The sequence below is a fragment of the Furipterus horrens genome, unplaced genomic scaffold, assembly GCF_987537825.1.
Source record: "Furipterus horrens unplaced genomic scaffold, mFurHor1.1.pri manual_scaffold_7, whole genome shotgun sequence".
NCBI classification, from domain to species: domain Eukaryota; kingdom Metazoa; phylum Chordata; class Mammalia; order Chiroptera; family Furipteridae; genus Furipterus; species Furipterus horrens.
This window is the reverse complement of record NW_028327177.1, coordinates 139,785,423-139,800,625: the sequence shown is the minus strand read 5'-3', so window position 1 is coordinate 139,800,625 and position 15,203 is coordinate 139,785,423. Positions and strand designations below refer to the sequence as shown.

The window sequence follows — 15,203 nt, the reverse complement described above, 5'->3', positions numbered from 1 at the left end:
AATGAGGTCAGAGTCCTAACTGTACAGGTGCCTGTCCCCCTTTAAAACATATAAAACCTGTGTGGTCCAGGGCGGCCCAGTGGAGTAAAACATATAAAACCTGACAAATGGGCAAACCAGGGAGTGGAGTTGTGATTTTGCCCTTCCAAAAGGTTGGTTGTAAGACTGTTTGAAGCGGGGACAGATCCTCGGGTGTGGCAGTGCTGTGGAAGTCACACCCAGGTTTCCTGGGTGTGGGCTGACTCCTGGAAAACTTGGAAACGTTGATGTACCCAACAGCAGAGGAAGAGTTGAGAAACCCTGCCCCTGTAGCCCTCACTGCCTGTCCTTAGTGAAGCCTTTGTATTCTGAGATCAGAAGCACAGCTTGGAAGCAAGGAATCCTAGTTCTGAGGCTGTGGGGTCACGAGAGCAGTAGCACTGGCTCTGCTTGCTGTGTGGAAATTTATCATTCATTCATTCACTCCGTACACCTTCTCTGAGACTGTGCACTAAGGACCCAGCAAGCAACAGGGTGGACACCGCACCCCCTCACAAAGTCGGTGCTCTGAGACTCCTTCGGGGGGGGGTCAAGGAACTTGACTAGGGCCACACTGCTGTTTGGAATCACAGGCCTGCCTGGCCTAGAGCTTGGGTGGCTTCTGCACCTGCAGCGCGGAGCTTCTGGGTATGTGCCAAGCGAATATGAAGGTCCTAGTGAGGATTTTAATTAATACTGGGTAATTACCAGGCGGAGCGTAACCATCCCATATCAAATGCCTTTCAGGTTCCCACGCCTGCCTATAGCAAGTCCCTTTCTGGTGGGGCCCATAACAGAGGGGGAGGACTCGGTCCTGTGTCTACTGGGCCTTTGGCCAGTGCCTGGGCTATGGCATGGACAACCCAGGAAAGTCTTCCCCTTTGCTATGCATTTCCAATCTGGTGTGGGTGAAAGGGAACAACTTGGGAAATAGACAGGCCCTTCCAGTTTGCCTCTGTCCCTTCCCCAGGGGCAAAGGATAACAGTGCCCTGTGGTCTGCCCGACACCATCAAGCGTGGCGGCCGTAGGTCCCAGGGTGGAGGGCGGGGAGAGGGGGCACACGCAGACCCAGTCCTGGGAATCCTGGTGGGAGCGCTCAAGGAAAAGAGCAGGCACAGAGTCATTCCTGCAATGGCCTTGTTCCCGCTTCTCAAGGTTCATGTTTGGCCTTCCAGGCTTATCCGCCTGTGGCTCCCAAATTCCTGTGCCATTGGAACTCCTACCAAGCGCAAGGCCTTCCCCGTTTGACATGTCACAGCCCGCCTGAGGGTCCTACGGCCATTCCCCCTTTCCGCCTGCGGGCCACGTGGTCCCGGCTCTGCCAGGCCTTTGCTCTCACTGTCCACTATGCTCAGATGGCTTTCCTCCAGATCCTAAGTTGGATCCATCCCGTCCACGCTTCGAAGTCAACTTGAATGTCACCCCCTGACGTGGGTCCTCTAGCTCTCCACCACAGCCAGAGCCACACCGAAGTGGTAATGTGTCCCCTGGGCTGTGTCCTTGGCGCCTAGTAAGCGCTGGCAAACAGGAGGCTCTCGGCGCGTGTTGAAAAAAAACAAATGGAAGGTCTCTAAGACTAGGTGAAAGGCGCTAAGGACTCTGCTCAGCGCCTCGAGCCAGAACTGGCCGGGGCCGGCGGCCGGGCGGCGCACGCGCACTGGAGGCTGGCGCTCGCCGGGGGCGCGCACGCCCGAGCCGCGTGCGTCACAACCCAGGCTCCTGCCCCGCCCGTCCCGCCTGCCCGCAGGTCTGTCCCCGCGGCGGCGGCGGCGGCGGCGGCGGCGGCTGCCAGTAAGAGCGGCGGCGGCACCAGGCCGGCCGTACAAGCAGCGCGGGGTCGTGCGGCCCGGAAACGCATAGCCGGCCAAAGGGCGGCACGGCGCGAGGAAGGCCCGATCGCGCTCGCGCGTGAGGAGACCTCGCGGGCCCCCGGCGGGAGGCCGGCGTGAGGGAGCGCGGAGGCAGGGGCCGCCGGCGGCCGGGACCCGCCTATCCTCGCGGCCGTCGCCGCCGGCATGAGCCACATCCGGATCCCGTCGGGGCTCACGGAGCTGCTGCAGGGCTACACGGTGGAGGTGCTGCGGCAGCGGCCGCCCGACCTCATCGACTTCGCGGTAGACTACTTCACCCGCCTGCGCGAGGCCCGCGCCCAGGGCTCCAGCCCGCCCGCCGCCCCTCCTTCCGACTCCCAGGACCTAGAGCCCGGCCCTGGCCTTGTCGCCGACGAGGACGCCGAGAGCGAGACCGATGAGGACGAAGCCTTGGACGGTAGGCGGGGCCGAGGTTCGCGGTGGGGGGACGGAAGGAGCCGGGCAGGCGGTCTCTGGGGGGCTAGAGGGGCGGCGGGGGTCCAACCGACCACCGTGCGTCGGGACCTGGGAGCCCCGGAGCGGAGTCTGTCGGGGCTGCCCGCGCCGCCGGCCGGAGCCCCGCGTGCGCCTCTTTCCAATTGAGTTCCGCGGTGCCGCGAGCCCTGGCGCGCACGGAGCGAGTTGTCAGATTCAGCCTCCGAGCAAGCGTGCGCGCTTTCGGCCCGCGTGGTGGCGCGGGCCCCGCGGCCGCCGGACCCTTCGCCCGCTTTCGTTCCCGAGACGCGGACTCGTGTTCAGTAACCAGCACGGTAACTGAGCTTGGAAATAACTCATCCAGTGAAAAGTTACGGGGAAGAACTTTAAGCAGAGACGGAAGCGGAGAGAAAAGATGAAAGGAACCTCCAGATGCCACCGCCCACATTCAACAGTTTAGATATTGGCAAAAAAAAGGTTTCATCTCTACCTTTTTCTTTCTCTTCTGCCTGTCTGCCTGCCTGCCTTCCCCTTCGCTGAAGTGGCTTTAAAGGAAGTCCCAGGCAGGTCATTTCACAGCTGCGGCCTGGAGCATGCACTTAAAATACGGAGCCTGGGGATAACATGCCTGGTTTTGCGTTTGGCCAAGACGCCTGGATCAGGCTCGGTGGGCAAACACTACCGGCCTCGTTTAGCACCTTGAGCGCAGGGAAGACGACGAGCGAACTTTCTACGTCAGATTTAAGCAAGGTGATCAAAAAGCCGTTCCAACACAGGCTTTGTCACTTTAACAATAGCATTATCCTCCCTTTAAACTGCCAGTGTTTAACAAAAAAATGAAAACATTTGAGAGGCAAAGTTAGAGATTTAGTGTTGTTAGAGCATATTGAAAAAAAAAAAAAAGAAACCAAAAACTTTCTGAGTTGAAGTCACATTCACTTTTGTTGGTCATCGCTGTTGGAAACGTCAGTGTTCCGGACAACTTCCCTGAGTTTATTCATGCCAAGAGTAGAAATGGCTCTTCCAGGTTTTCTTTCACTTAGTGCACATTAAATTATGGGTTTTTGCCTTAGCCCAGGAAATCAGAAGTTGCTTTTTCCCAAACCTCTGGCACAGATTTGGTTTGTGGCCTAAGACAAGTTGTTAAACCTATTTGATTTCAGATTTACTTATCTTTAAAATGGGGAGCCCTGGCTGGCGTGGCTCAGTGGACTGAATGCCAGCCTGCGAGCCAAAAGGTCTCTGGTTCGATTCCCAGTCAGGGCACAGGCCTGGGTTGTGGGCCAGGCCCCCAGCTGGGGGCGCGCAAGAGGCAATCAGTCGTTTCTCTCTCACATCAGTGTTTCTCTTCCTCTTTCTCCCTCCCTTCCCTCTTTCTAAAAATAAATAAATACAATGTTTTTAAAAAATAAAATGGAGAACAATCTCCCAGGAATGTGTTTTTAAAAGCTTTATTTCAGAAGTGACTCCTACGTTTGTTTCTCTGTCATATCTATAAATCACAAAGCTGTAATTTGCTTTGCAACCACGTTTTTTCTGGTCTCTTTTTTAAAATTTATTTTTCAGTTAGAGTTTACATACCATATTATGTTAGTTTTAAGTGTACACCATAGTGATTAGACATTTATATACTTTACAAAGTGGTCACCCTGATAAGTCTAGTGCTGACCCTTCAGCTGCGAAGAGAGGGGGGGTCTGCTGCATGGGCAACAGCAGACCCTCCATATCACCCTGCCCAGGCTCTGTAGCTTCAGCTTCACTGGAGAGGACACTCCAGCGTCATCGCAAGATGTCGATTCAACACGGGAGGAGACAGATACCGTGTCACTCCCGAGTCGGACTGCACAGCCATTCTCGGCGGTGCAGATAGACTCTTAAGAAGCTACACCATCGTCTCTCAAGACGGACGGCTGCCGACCGACCGATCTGATACCACACACAGTTATTACAATATTATTGACTCTATTCCCTGTGCTGTACTATACATCCTCGTGGCTATTTTTTTCTTCTCATGACTATTTTTATAACGGGCAATCTGTACTTAATCCCTTTCACATTTTTTCATCCATCTCCCCAAACCCCCTTCCATCTGGTGACCACCAATTGTGTCAGTTTTTATTTACACAAAACAGTATTTTAGAAATTAGTCCCAGATTAGTAAATGGGGTTTACAGGTTTTGTGTTATGTCTTCATTCTTTGTTATTTTTGATATCTTTTTCAGAATTGAGTTGACCCCTATCTTGTTCTTTGTTTTGTCTCCAGCGCTTAGTGTTTAGCCTGACCCATAGTGGATACTTAAAAATCTCTTGTTGATTAGAGTGTTATCCCACTACACCAAGGTTGTGGGTTCAGTCCCCAGTCAGGACACATACAAGAATCAACCGATGGTTGCATAAATAAGTGGAACAACAAATCTTCGTTTCCATCTCTCTCACTCTCTCTCTGTGTCACTACCCCCTTCCTCTCTCTCTCTCAAATCAGTAAATTTAAAAAAAAAAAATTTAAGATTTTTGGAAAATCTCTTGTTGAGTAAATGGGTGTATGAATGACTGAGGGGCTGATCTTGGAGACTGCTATCCCAGAGTACACTGTGGGAGCACAGAGATGGGAGCCCAGGAAGGGACTGGTTGGTCGGTCAGTGGAGTTGGGAGCAGTGGGGAGGTCAAGTTGGGTAAGGCCATTGTTGAAGTGACTGGACACAGTGGTAATTCTCAGAGACAGAGTCTCCAGTGGGATTGTGGCGGAAGAGGTCTGTTGACTGCAGAAGACTCAGACAAGGAATGGGGAGTACATTTTGAAGAAGTGAAGAATGGACCTGGTGGTGGCTTAAAGGAGACATAGTAGTTACGGAGTGTTTTGGTTGTTTGAAAACATAGAGTCACCTTTAGCATGTTCATGTGCCGAAGGAAAGGAGCCAGTGGAGAGGTGGCAGCTGATGAAGCAAGGTCCTGGAATGGGAGTGTGGGTTAGAACAGAGGGGAAAAGTGGGGACAGCTAGTACTCAGAAGCTGGAGAGGAATATTATTTGTTAAAGACTTAGCAGTTATTTAATTTAAAGGGTAATTTGAGCCCTACTGATGTGGCTCAGTGGATTGAGCACCAACCAGTGAACCAAAGGGTCACAGGTTTGATTCCCAGTCGGGGCACATGCCTGGGTTGCAGGCCAGGTCCCCAGTGGGGGGCATGCAAGAGGCAACCAATCCGATGAATCTCTCACACACTGATGCCCCCCCCATGCCCTCTCTCTAAAAGTAAATAACTTCACATTTTATTTTTTTATGCCCTTGATTCATAGTTTTGCTTTTTACTTCATTCAATAAATGTGAATATTTAAGCTAAAGGAAAATTAACTCTTTGAAATTGGTATTGATTTTTCTGGCTTATCTATTGCCCATTTGCATGCCATGGATGTATGAAAGAAAAGCAAAATGCATTTTTTAAAGGTTTATAATTTAGGCCTTTGGGGGGGTTCTTTTAAAAATATATCAACTACTTCATACAAAATCTTTTATCTGGAAATGAAGGAAAGAAAGGGCAGCTTATTGGATCCTCTTTCAAGTCTCAAAACTTTTCAGTATCTGATGGGAGATGACGAACCATTTCTGGATGGTTTTGTTTTCTGGAATTTTTCATTTGTTGCTCTTATAAACTTCTAAGTTACTTCCTTGGGAAAAAATGAGAGCAATTAAAAGATCATTATTATGATAAAATATCAGGAGCAGTTGTAATAATCACTAACTTTTATTGTGGTTTCTGAAGATAGCCAGATATTTAAAACCAACAGCTAAGTGATATAGTTATCCTTGGATTGGTTTTTTGATGGAGATACTTCGTTGAGAATGCACAAGATTTCCTACTTTTTCTTTAGCTCTGCTTCTGATACTTACTGTTAAAATATTTTCAGTTTTGTGAAAAGGAATGATGTCCTCGGTGTTCTGCTCACAAATTGTTTTTATTATAGAAAAGAGCAAGACAGCCTCCAGTTAAGGAAGTGAGTTATGCAGTGCTATGAATCACACACTGCGTTTCCTGTGCCTAAGTTTTTTCTCTTTGAGAGAGAGATCATCGTAAGTCCTGTTTTCATCACATCAGGATTAACACTTCTGTGACTTTGGTGAGACTCCTGGGGACTGTCTTCCCTGGGTGTACTTGTTTTCTTCCTGGCTGTGAGAAGGTCGATTTGCTGCTTTTCAGGGATACCCATCTCCACTTAATGCAGCTAAAAAAAAATCCTAACATGGCCTCCTTCTTCCCTGCCTTCCTTCCTCAGTCTTTTCTTCCAGCCTTTTACTGCTGGATGGCAGAAGAACTTGCAACCTTCCTGCCCTTTTTGAAAGTGGCTGTAAGAATGGTCTGTGGGAAAGAAATGATTTTCCAGAAACCCGAGAAAAGGTGGGCTCTCTTTGTATGGTGGACTTCCTAAGGAGATATGATTATTAAAAACAAATGAACTCAAGGGTAGGTAGGACGACGACCATGCCCAGCTTGAAGCAGCTAGAGGAGCATGAGACCTTCACCCATTGTCCTTTATAAGATTATAAAGCGTCTTAAGTCTGAGAGGGGGGAGTTTTTACAGAGTGCCCCCCCCAAAATAAATAAATAAATAAAATTTTTAAAAAGACAGTGTACTATGAGAGAGATGTAACATACTAAAAAATAATTTATTTTAAAAAATTAGTGGGCACTTTATTCATAGAATAGAAAAGATTCACTCTAGCACTAATACAAAACCTGAGCTGTGTTAATGCATTCTCAGTACCTTATGGCAGCTTTTGAAATGTTCTCATTTGAAAGACCAAACGCAGTTGGGGCCATCAGCCCATAATATTTGGGCAAGGACAGGCTGGGCGTATTTTCCCATTCTGGAGACTATATGAGGAGCTTGTTTTCATTGCCTTTGGCACAGAATAGCCTTAGTTTATAGCTCTGTCGAAGGATGAGAGATTATTTCAAGATTAAATGTTTATTCAGTAATAATGGATCAAGACTTCCTATTCAAATAAAAAGCAACTTGAAGGAAAACAATATGAAAAATATTTTGCTCATGGAGTTTTTTGTTATAATTTTAGATGATATGACTCCAGAAATGAAAATAGGTGTTGGCACAGATACGTTTTTGTCTCTAAAAGCATGTGCTCAACTAGGACTGTTTTTGTATATTACATTTTCCCAATACGTTTTTCTTGTGTAATTTTTCCCGTTTAGTGGAAAATTTAGTGTACAACTCTTTAGAATTAAAAAGAAAAGGTAGGAGGGATCAGGACTGGTAACTAAAACTTTTAGCTTATGTTATTTCTTTTGCATTTGAGGTTCCATTTAAGTGAATCTAAAAATAGGTGGCTTAAGTTTTTCTCAGTGAGGCTCTGATATATGCCTGGAATTTGCCAGCAACAGTTTTAAAATATAATAACCCCAAGGCATTATGTGTGAAGACAGTGACTAATAATGTGGAAATTTGGATAAAGATTTTTTGGATAAACCAGTGGCTGGAGAATTACCAGACCAAGTGTTCAATGTTCAACTAATGGGTTGATTTCTTAACTCACAAATGATAAGTCACATCTGGTTGATGATGCTTCTGGGTTTTTTTCCTAGTGATCGCTAGATAATTCTCAGATTATGGTTGATTTTAATGTATATCAAATTTTAAAAATGTTCTTAATGTACTACATCAGTAGTATCCAAAATGCTAATGTCCCTGGCTGGTGTGGCTCAGTGGATTGATCATTGGCCTGCGAACCCAAAGGTCCTGGTTCGATTCCCTATCAGGGCACATGCCTGGGTTGCGATGTGCGAGAGGCCACCGATCAGTGTCTCTTTCCCTCTCTTTTTCCCTCCTTTCCCCTCTTTCTAAAATTAAATAAATAAAAATCTAAAATAAATTAAAATGCTAATAAATAAGAATGGGATATTGTGCCCCTAAAATGAGTGGGCATCAACAGTCTTGGGTATTGGGGGGGGGGGGTGCTGTGTGTGTGTTTTAATGTTTCTCTTTATTTTTGTAAATTGGCTAGGGAGTTTTAACAGTTTGTTTTTGTTGCATAATAAAGAATGTGTCTGGCCTCTGTCCCAGTTTCCTGGCACTGAGCTTCTAAAACTCTTAGGATTTCCCAATTGTCGGAGTGTTTTTGTTTTTATGCACGAGCCTCTTGGATCACACCTGACTTTTGTTAATGAGCAGATTCAGGATGGGGCCTGGTCACCAGAAAGACCAGCCATGTGGAGGATTGGGGCTTTGATCCAGTCTGTCCTGTGGAGAAAGGAGCAGGACTGAGCTTGAGTTTAATCATGCCGCCCATGCTTCAGTCAATCATGCCTGTGGAATGAAACCCCAGTAAAAGCTCTGAACACCAGAGCTTGGTAGAGCTTGAGCTTCCTGGATGGCAAACACGTTTATGTGCTGGGAGAGTGATACACCCTGTTTCCATGAGGAGAGGGCATACCCAGGACCCTTCCAGACTTTGCCCTATGTGTTTCTTCATTTGACTAGTACTGATTTATACCCTTTATAATAAAACTGTAATTGAGGGTATAGTGCATTCCAAGAGTTCTGTGAGTTGTTCTAGCAAATCAAACCTGAAGAGCTATGGGAACCTCTGAATTTATAGCCAGTTGACCGGAAATGTGGGTGGCCTTGGAACTCCCAAAGTGCAGCTGGCTCTGAAGTAAGGTCAGTCTTATTGGGACCATGTCTTAACTGTGTGATGCTACTCTAAGTGGTGAGCATCAGAAGTATATTGACAAACACCAGTTGGTGTCATAATAGTTTTATATTTCTATTATAATTTGACTTAAATTGGCCTATACACCAGAAAGGGGACATAACTTTTAGTCCTTTCCATCTGAGTAATAGGAAATCATTTATTCAGTCCATTTATATTTAGTGTCTATGTGTGCTAAGGTCTGTACTTAAAAAAAAAATGGCCGGAAAGTCCCCATCCATATTCCATAAGGAGCTTTTAGTGTGGCATAGTAGACAAATGGAATTCTTGCGCGCTCCAATAGGGAAGGAATGCTCAGACTTTGGAATGGAGCTGCCTTCTCTGAATCTTGGGGGTTGGGGCTGGAATGGTCATGGGTCTTTAGGCAGCAGGTACTTTAGGAGGAGAGAGATGTCAAGTCTACTAGTGTTACAGGGGCCGCGGTTGTGGGTGGCAATGGTTGTTTCAGGATAAGTGACTGTTTACTGGCTGGATGTATGTGTCAGGGCAGTGCTTTGCAAAAAAGTGGGTAAAGGAACTGCCAGTATCAGAATTACCCTGTCCACGGGCTTCTCACTCTCCTCCCAGATATGCTGGTTTTCTTTTCTACTTTTTTATGGTGGAAAATATTAATTACAGATGATAGTAAGAAGAATAGTGTAATAAACCCCCAATACCCAGCTTTGTTACTCACCCGTGATAGGATGGCAATGGGCTCTGATTTATAGTTTGCCAGTTACCCTTGGGGAGTATTTACCCTTGTATTTGCCATGCCAATTTCAAACTACCGGCACAATTTCATTGACCTGATGCAAGTTGGCCTCAGCTCATGAATCATTGCCACTCAAACTACCCTCTCCTTCCAGATTGTTACTATGAGTAGTTAAGATAATACCTCTAAGGACTAGTTTTAAAAATATACCCACAGTCCTTCTCTTACCGCTGCTGGGTTCCACGCTTGTTGGATCAAAGAAGTAAATGCTGTGGAAGGACACTGACATGTTTGGAGCAAATTTTGGAACATACACAATAATGAAAGAGTAACATCCAACTTAAAGACAGTGATGTAGACAAACATGGCTCACCTTTTCACACAACCACATCAGAACTACAACTAAATATACAATGACCATCACTCAGAACCATCAGAAATTGAGTTGAATGGAAGTCTGACAACTACAGAATTAAATAAACTACATCCATCCAGACAGATAGAGGAGGGGTGCAGACATGGAATGGGCTGGTCCCTCACCCACGTGTGGTAGATAAAAATTTGGGGGGGATATCTTGAAAGTGAGGAGCCCCAGCCCAGAGTTTCAGTGCCAGCGAGATAAATCCCTACCACTTCTGGCTCTACCTAATACATAGAAACAAACACAGGGAGGCTGCCAAAATGAGGAGACAAAGAAACATGGCCCAAATGAAAGAAAAGATCAAAACTCCAGAAAAAGAGCTAAACAAAGTGGAGATAAGTAGTCTGTCAGATGCAGAGTTCAAAACACTGGTTATAAAGACACTCAAGGAACTTAGTGAGGACCTCAACAGCATGAAAAAGATCCAGTCAGAAACAGAGGATACACTGATTGAAATAAAGAACAATTGACAGGGAAACAACAGTAGAGTGGATGAAGCCAAGCATCAAATCAATGACTTGGAACATAAGGAAGCAAAAAACATCCAATTAGAACAAGAAGGAAAAAGAATTTTTAAAAAATGAGGATAGTGTAAGTAGTTTCTGAGACAACTTCCAGAGATCCAACAGTCGCATCATAGGGGTGCCAGAAGGAAAATAGAAAGAGCAAGAAATTGGAAATCTATTTGAAAAAATAGTGAAAGAAAGCTTCCTTAATTTGATGAAGGAAATAAACATGCAAGTCCAAGAAGCACAGAGAGTCCCAAACAAAATGGATGCAAAGAGGCCCACTCCAAGACACATCATAATTTAAATGCCAAAGGTTAAAGATAAAGAGAGAATCTGAAAAGCAGCAGTAGAAAGGCAGTTAGTTACCTACAGGGGAGTTCCCATAAGATTGTCAGCTGATTTCTCAAAAGAAACTTTGCAGGCTAGAAGGGATTGGCAAGAAATATTCAAAGTCATGAAAAGCAGGGACCTACAGCCAAGATTGCTCTACACAGCAGATATGATTTAGAATCGGAGGGCAGATAAAGAGCTTCCCAGACAAGAAAAAAACTAAAGGAGTTCATCATAATCAAATCATTATTATATCAAATGTTAAAGGGACTTATTTGAAGAAAAAGAAGATCAAAACTATGATCAGTAAAATGGCAACAAATACATTTCTATCAACAATGAATCTAAAAAACAAATTAAGCAAAGAGAAGAACAGAGACAGAATCATGGATACGGAGAGTGTTTTGACGATCGCCAGGTGGGAGGGGGGTATGGGGAAATGGGTGAAGAAAGGAAGGGATTAAGAAATACAAATAGGTAGTTACAGAATAGCCGTGGGGATGTACAGTACAGTATAGGAAATGGAGTATCCGAAGCACTTATATGCATGACCCATGCACATGAACAATGGTGGGTGCTAAGTGGGGGGGGGGGGGCAAAGGGGGACAAATCAGGATAATTGTAATAGCATAATCAGTAAAACATACTTGAAAATTTTTTGTCGTTGTTGGTTTTTTTCACAATCTGGAGCTGCTGATTGCATCCCATGGTGTTTGTATCAAAGTTTCTCTGTTCCAGAATCAGAAACATCAGCACCAACCTGGGAAAGTTGATAGAAATACAAATTCTTTGCACAACTAATGGACATGATCTAAAAGGGGGGGACAACTGGAGGGAGGGGGGCCACCGGGTGGAGGGGAGCAGAGGGAAGGGAAATTGGCACAAATGTAATATTATAATCAATAAAACACATTAAAAAAATAAAATAAAATTAGTAGAAAGATATTACAATAAATTATCCTGAAACTAAAAAAAAAAAAAAAAAAGAAAAAGAAATACAAATTCTTGCTTGGTCTCACTCCAGGCCTGTTGAATCGGGGACCTGAGGATGGTTTTCTGCGAAGTGTTTTAACTAGTTCTCGGGATGATTCTCATACACCCTAAAGTTTGAGGACTGTTGCTGTACAGGCTTAGTCAGGTTCAGGTTTGTCTCCCCCTCTTCCCCCCACCAACTACTTCGTAGCTGTCGGTGTGTTTTCCATTAGAAGACACATGAAGCTGACCGTTCTCTCATTTATGAGGCTGATGATCATGTCAATACTGCCTGGACTGTGTCCATTAATTCACTGGGATTACAAGTGGCATTGTTGTAATTCTGTCATCTCTTTCTTATGCATAAACTGGAATACTTATGCAAAAAAAAATTCCTCTCATTAAATCTTAGGGTACCTATAGTATAGTTTTATTTAGAAAAAGCAGAATAAATGCTTGAATCTCTTATTTACCTATTTTCAAAAGATGACCAAAGAAGTCTGAAAAAATTCAGTATAAACGCAAGGGTCTAACTTTGTTTGATGTTTTAGTCTGTTGCCATTTTGTTCTATTTGATGTTCATGTTATCCCATCTTTGTGCAGTGGGAGCCTCTTCAAGTTTCCACCTGCTCCCTTGAGACATGATCCTTGTAGTCTTTTGTGCGTCCTTGATTTCTGGTAGATTTTCCAGTCTTGTTACATCTTTGTTCCGGACTGGGGAGTAGTAATTTCCTCAAGAAGCCCTATTTCCCTTTAGGCAAAAATAGTAGAGACTACAATCTGGACGGTAGGGATGCTCATTGGTACTGGGGTTAGTCTTATTTTTCATTTAAATTCAGAACTAGACTGTTTTTACTCAACTTAATGTATTTCCCTTCTCTAATGCCAGCAAATCCCAGTATTTAGTAACAAAATTACTCTCTTGTCCTGACCAGTGTGGCTCAGTTGGTTGAGAGTCTTCCTGCAGAGCGAAAGGTTGCCGGTTTGATTCCCAGTCATGCATGGGTTGCGGGCTGTCCCTAGTTGGGCGCGTGTGAGAGGCAACTGGTCGATGTTTTTCTCGCACATCGATGTTTCTCTCCCTCTTTCTCCTTTCCCCTCTCTCTAAAAATAAAGAAAGAAAAAATGTTTTTGAAAGTTATTCTCTTTCTTCATCTCATAGTACACACGTAACAGTCTCAGAATCCTAAGACTAACAGTATGATTTCTGAAAACTAAGATTTTCTTGAGTTCTGTTATCTTTAGGATATATCCCACTAGGATGTCCAATCAAGTCACTTGAAATAGTTCTTTGTGTGCTTTCCCTCCCAATTTAATATATTGAATACAGTTAGTTTGCTTTATATTTGGGGGGTTGCTTTTTCTAATTTAATTGTATAATTATGTAAAATATTTATATGGTTCCAAAGGCAAATGTACAAAATAAGATTTATTCAGCGAAGCCTGACTTCTGCCTTTGTAGCCTCCTTCTCCCTGCTAATTTTGGGTTAAGTTTGCTCTTTTTTCTACTTAAGTTGTAAATTAGGTTATTAATTTGAGATCTTTCTTAAAAGTAAGCATTTCTAGCTGTAAATTCCCCCTTAGCAGTGCTTTCAGAGCTTTGCATAAATTTTGGTGTGTTGTGTTTTTGTTTTCATTCGCCCTTCTGATTTACATCTGTGCATTTACATGTTAGTGATGTTTAAAATGATTTTTTCAGCATTTTAGATATTGTATACTGAGAGAATACACTTTGCATTATAGTTTTTAAAATTGTGACTATGTTTTTTTTCCTAGAAGTTCAAGTTGGCTTTTTTTTTTTCCAAGTCTCCCTGGTTGTTTTGGTTGTATCTTATTCTTCTTTATGCTTTTGACTCCTTTTATGTCTTTAATTGTTTTAAACATACTGTTCTTACTTTGTAATAGTTTTATAATCTTGATAGCTAACGCTTTGTTTTGAGGTATCCTCTGATAGCACGCATGCTCAATTGTTTCAATATGTGTTTTAGAATTCTGGGCTGTATACTGAAGTTTAGTGGGGCTTTGAGTATGGAAATCTGTGAGGCCTGCCTGAGTCGAGGGCTTAAGCTGGTGCACATTTCATCTCTCTCCCCAGAGTGACAGGTGCTTGTGTTTCATGATCAAAGGAGCCTCTCCCGTACCCATCAGGCTGGAATGACCTGCCCCATCACTTGGTATTAAGGTGCTTAGTTCTATTGCCAAAGAGCTTTGGAAAAAGGAAGGATACAAATGGGGTCATATGACACTATGATGACTAAATGTTGTTTCTGTTTTCTTTTGCAGTTCCAATTCCTAGTAGATATGATCGGCGAGTATCAGGTATGTATTCTCTTTCAAAACATACTGCTAAAACGCTATTTTAAGATAGGATAGTCTTAAATAAAAGACAAACTGATCTTTTTAATAAAAAGCAGCATTCAGAACATTATAAAATTACCCGATTCCTTCATTCCGTTTCATTTTAAGTTCTGAGTATACATGTGTGTATTTTTACATTGCTATAATTAGTTAATTATTATGTCATTAACACTTCCATGTTCATAGCTGTGGCTTCAAAAAACTACTTTTAATATTACTATTTCTGGTTTTTTAGATTATGCTGCCATTAACTTCTTGCATACATTTTTGAGCCACTTAAATGTTTTCCTCAGTTACAGTGTTGGAAGTGGCATTCCCTGGTCAGTGACTAAGCATTGCATTGGCTTTTTCTGTGTACAGTAGTCCCTCTCCATATCGCGGTTCACTTATCACTTATCACTTATCACGTGGGATTTTTTAAACTATTATATTTAATTATTCATCGTGGATTTTTTGCTATATTGCAGGATTTTACGATACTGTATACGTATGTTGTTAAAGTTACGTAGGTTTAAGAGTGTAGAATATGTTTAAGAACATAAGTAGTGTTTATAAAAGTGTGGAAAGGGTTAATAAAGGAGTGGGAAAGGTTAATAAGGGACTGGGAACGGTTTATAAGCTGTGGGAAGGGTTTATAAAGCCTTAAAATATATATAAATACTAAAATAAATGTAAGGTTCCTACTTCGCGGATTTTCACCTGTCACAGGGGGTCTAGGACGTAATACCCGCGATAAGTGAGGGAATGCTGTATTGCTTTCTAGAGACAGTCTACAGAATTGGCTGCAGGGAGGAAGATACCTTGCAAAGGCCTCTTTGCCAAAACCATCTCACTAACATTAATAGTGTCTACTCCTTTCAAGATTTTATCTATTTGTTGACTATTTTAGTTTAGA

General features: G+C 43.6%; 1 protein-coding gene across 1 annotated transcript in view; it reads left to right on the top strand.

The window, feature by feature from the left end:
* Positions 1-1,745: 1,745 nt before the first annotated feature.
* Positions 1,746-15,203, top strand: part of PRKAR2A (protein kinase cAMP-dependent type II regulatory subunit alpha) — a 37,189-nt gene continuing 23,731 nt past the window's right edge. The window contains exons 1-2 of the mRNA XM_090284694.1: positions 1,746-2,287; positions 14,234-14,269. Coding sequence (XP_090140820.1) covers positions 2,035-2,287; positions 14,234-14,269 — 289 coding nt within the window. The 5' untranslated portion in view covers positions 1,746-2,034. The remainder of the gene's footprint in view (positions 2,288-14,233; positions 14,270-15,203) is intronic.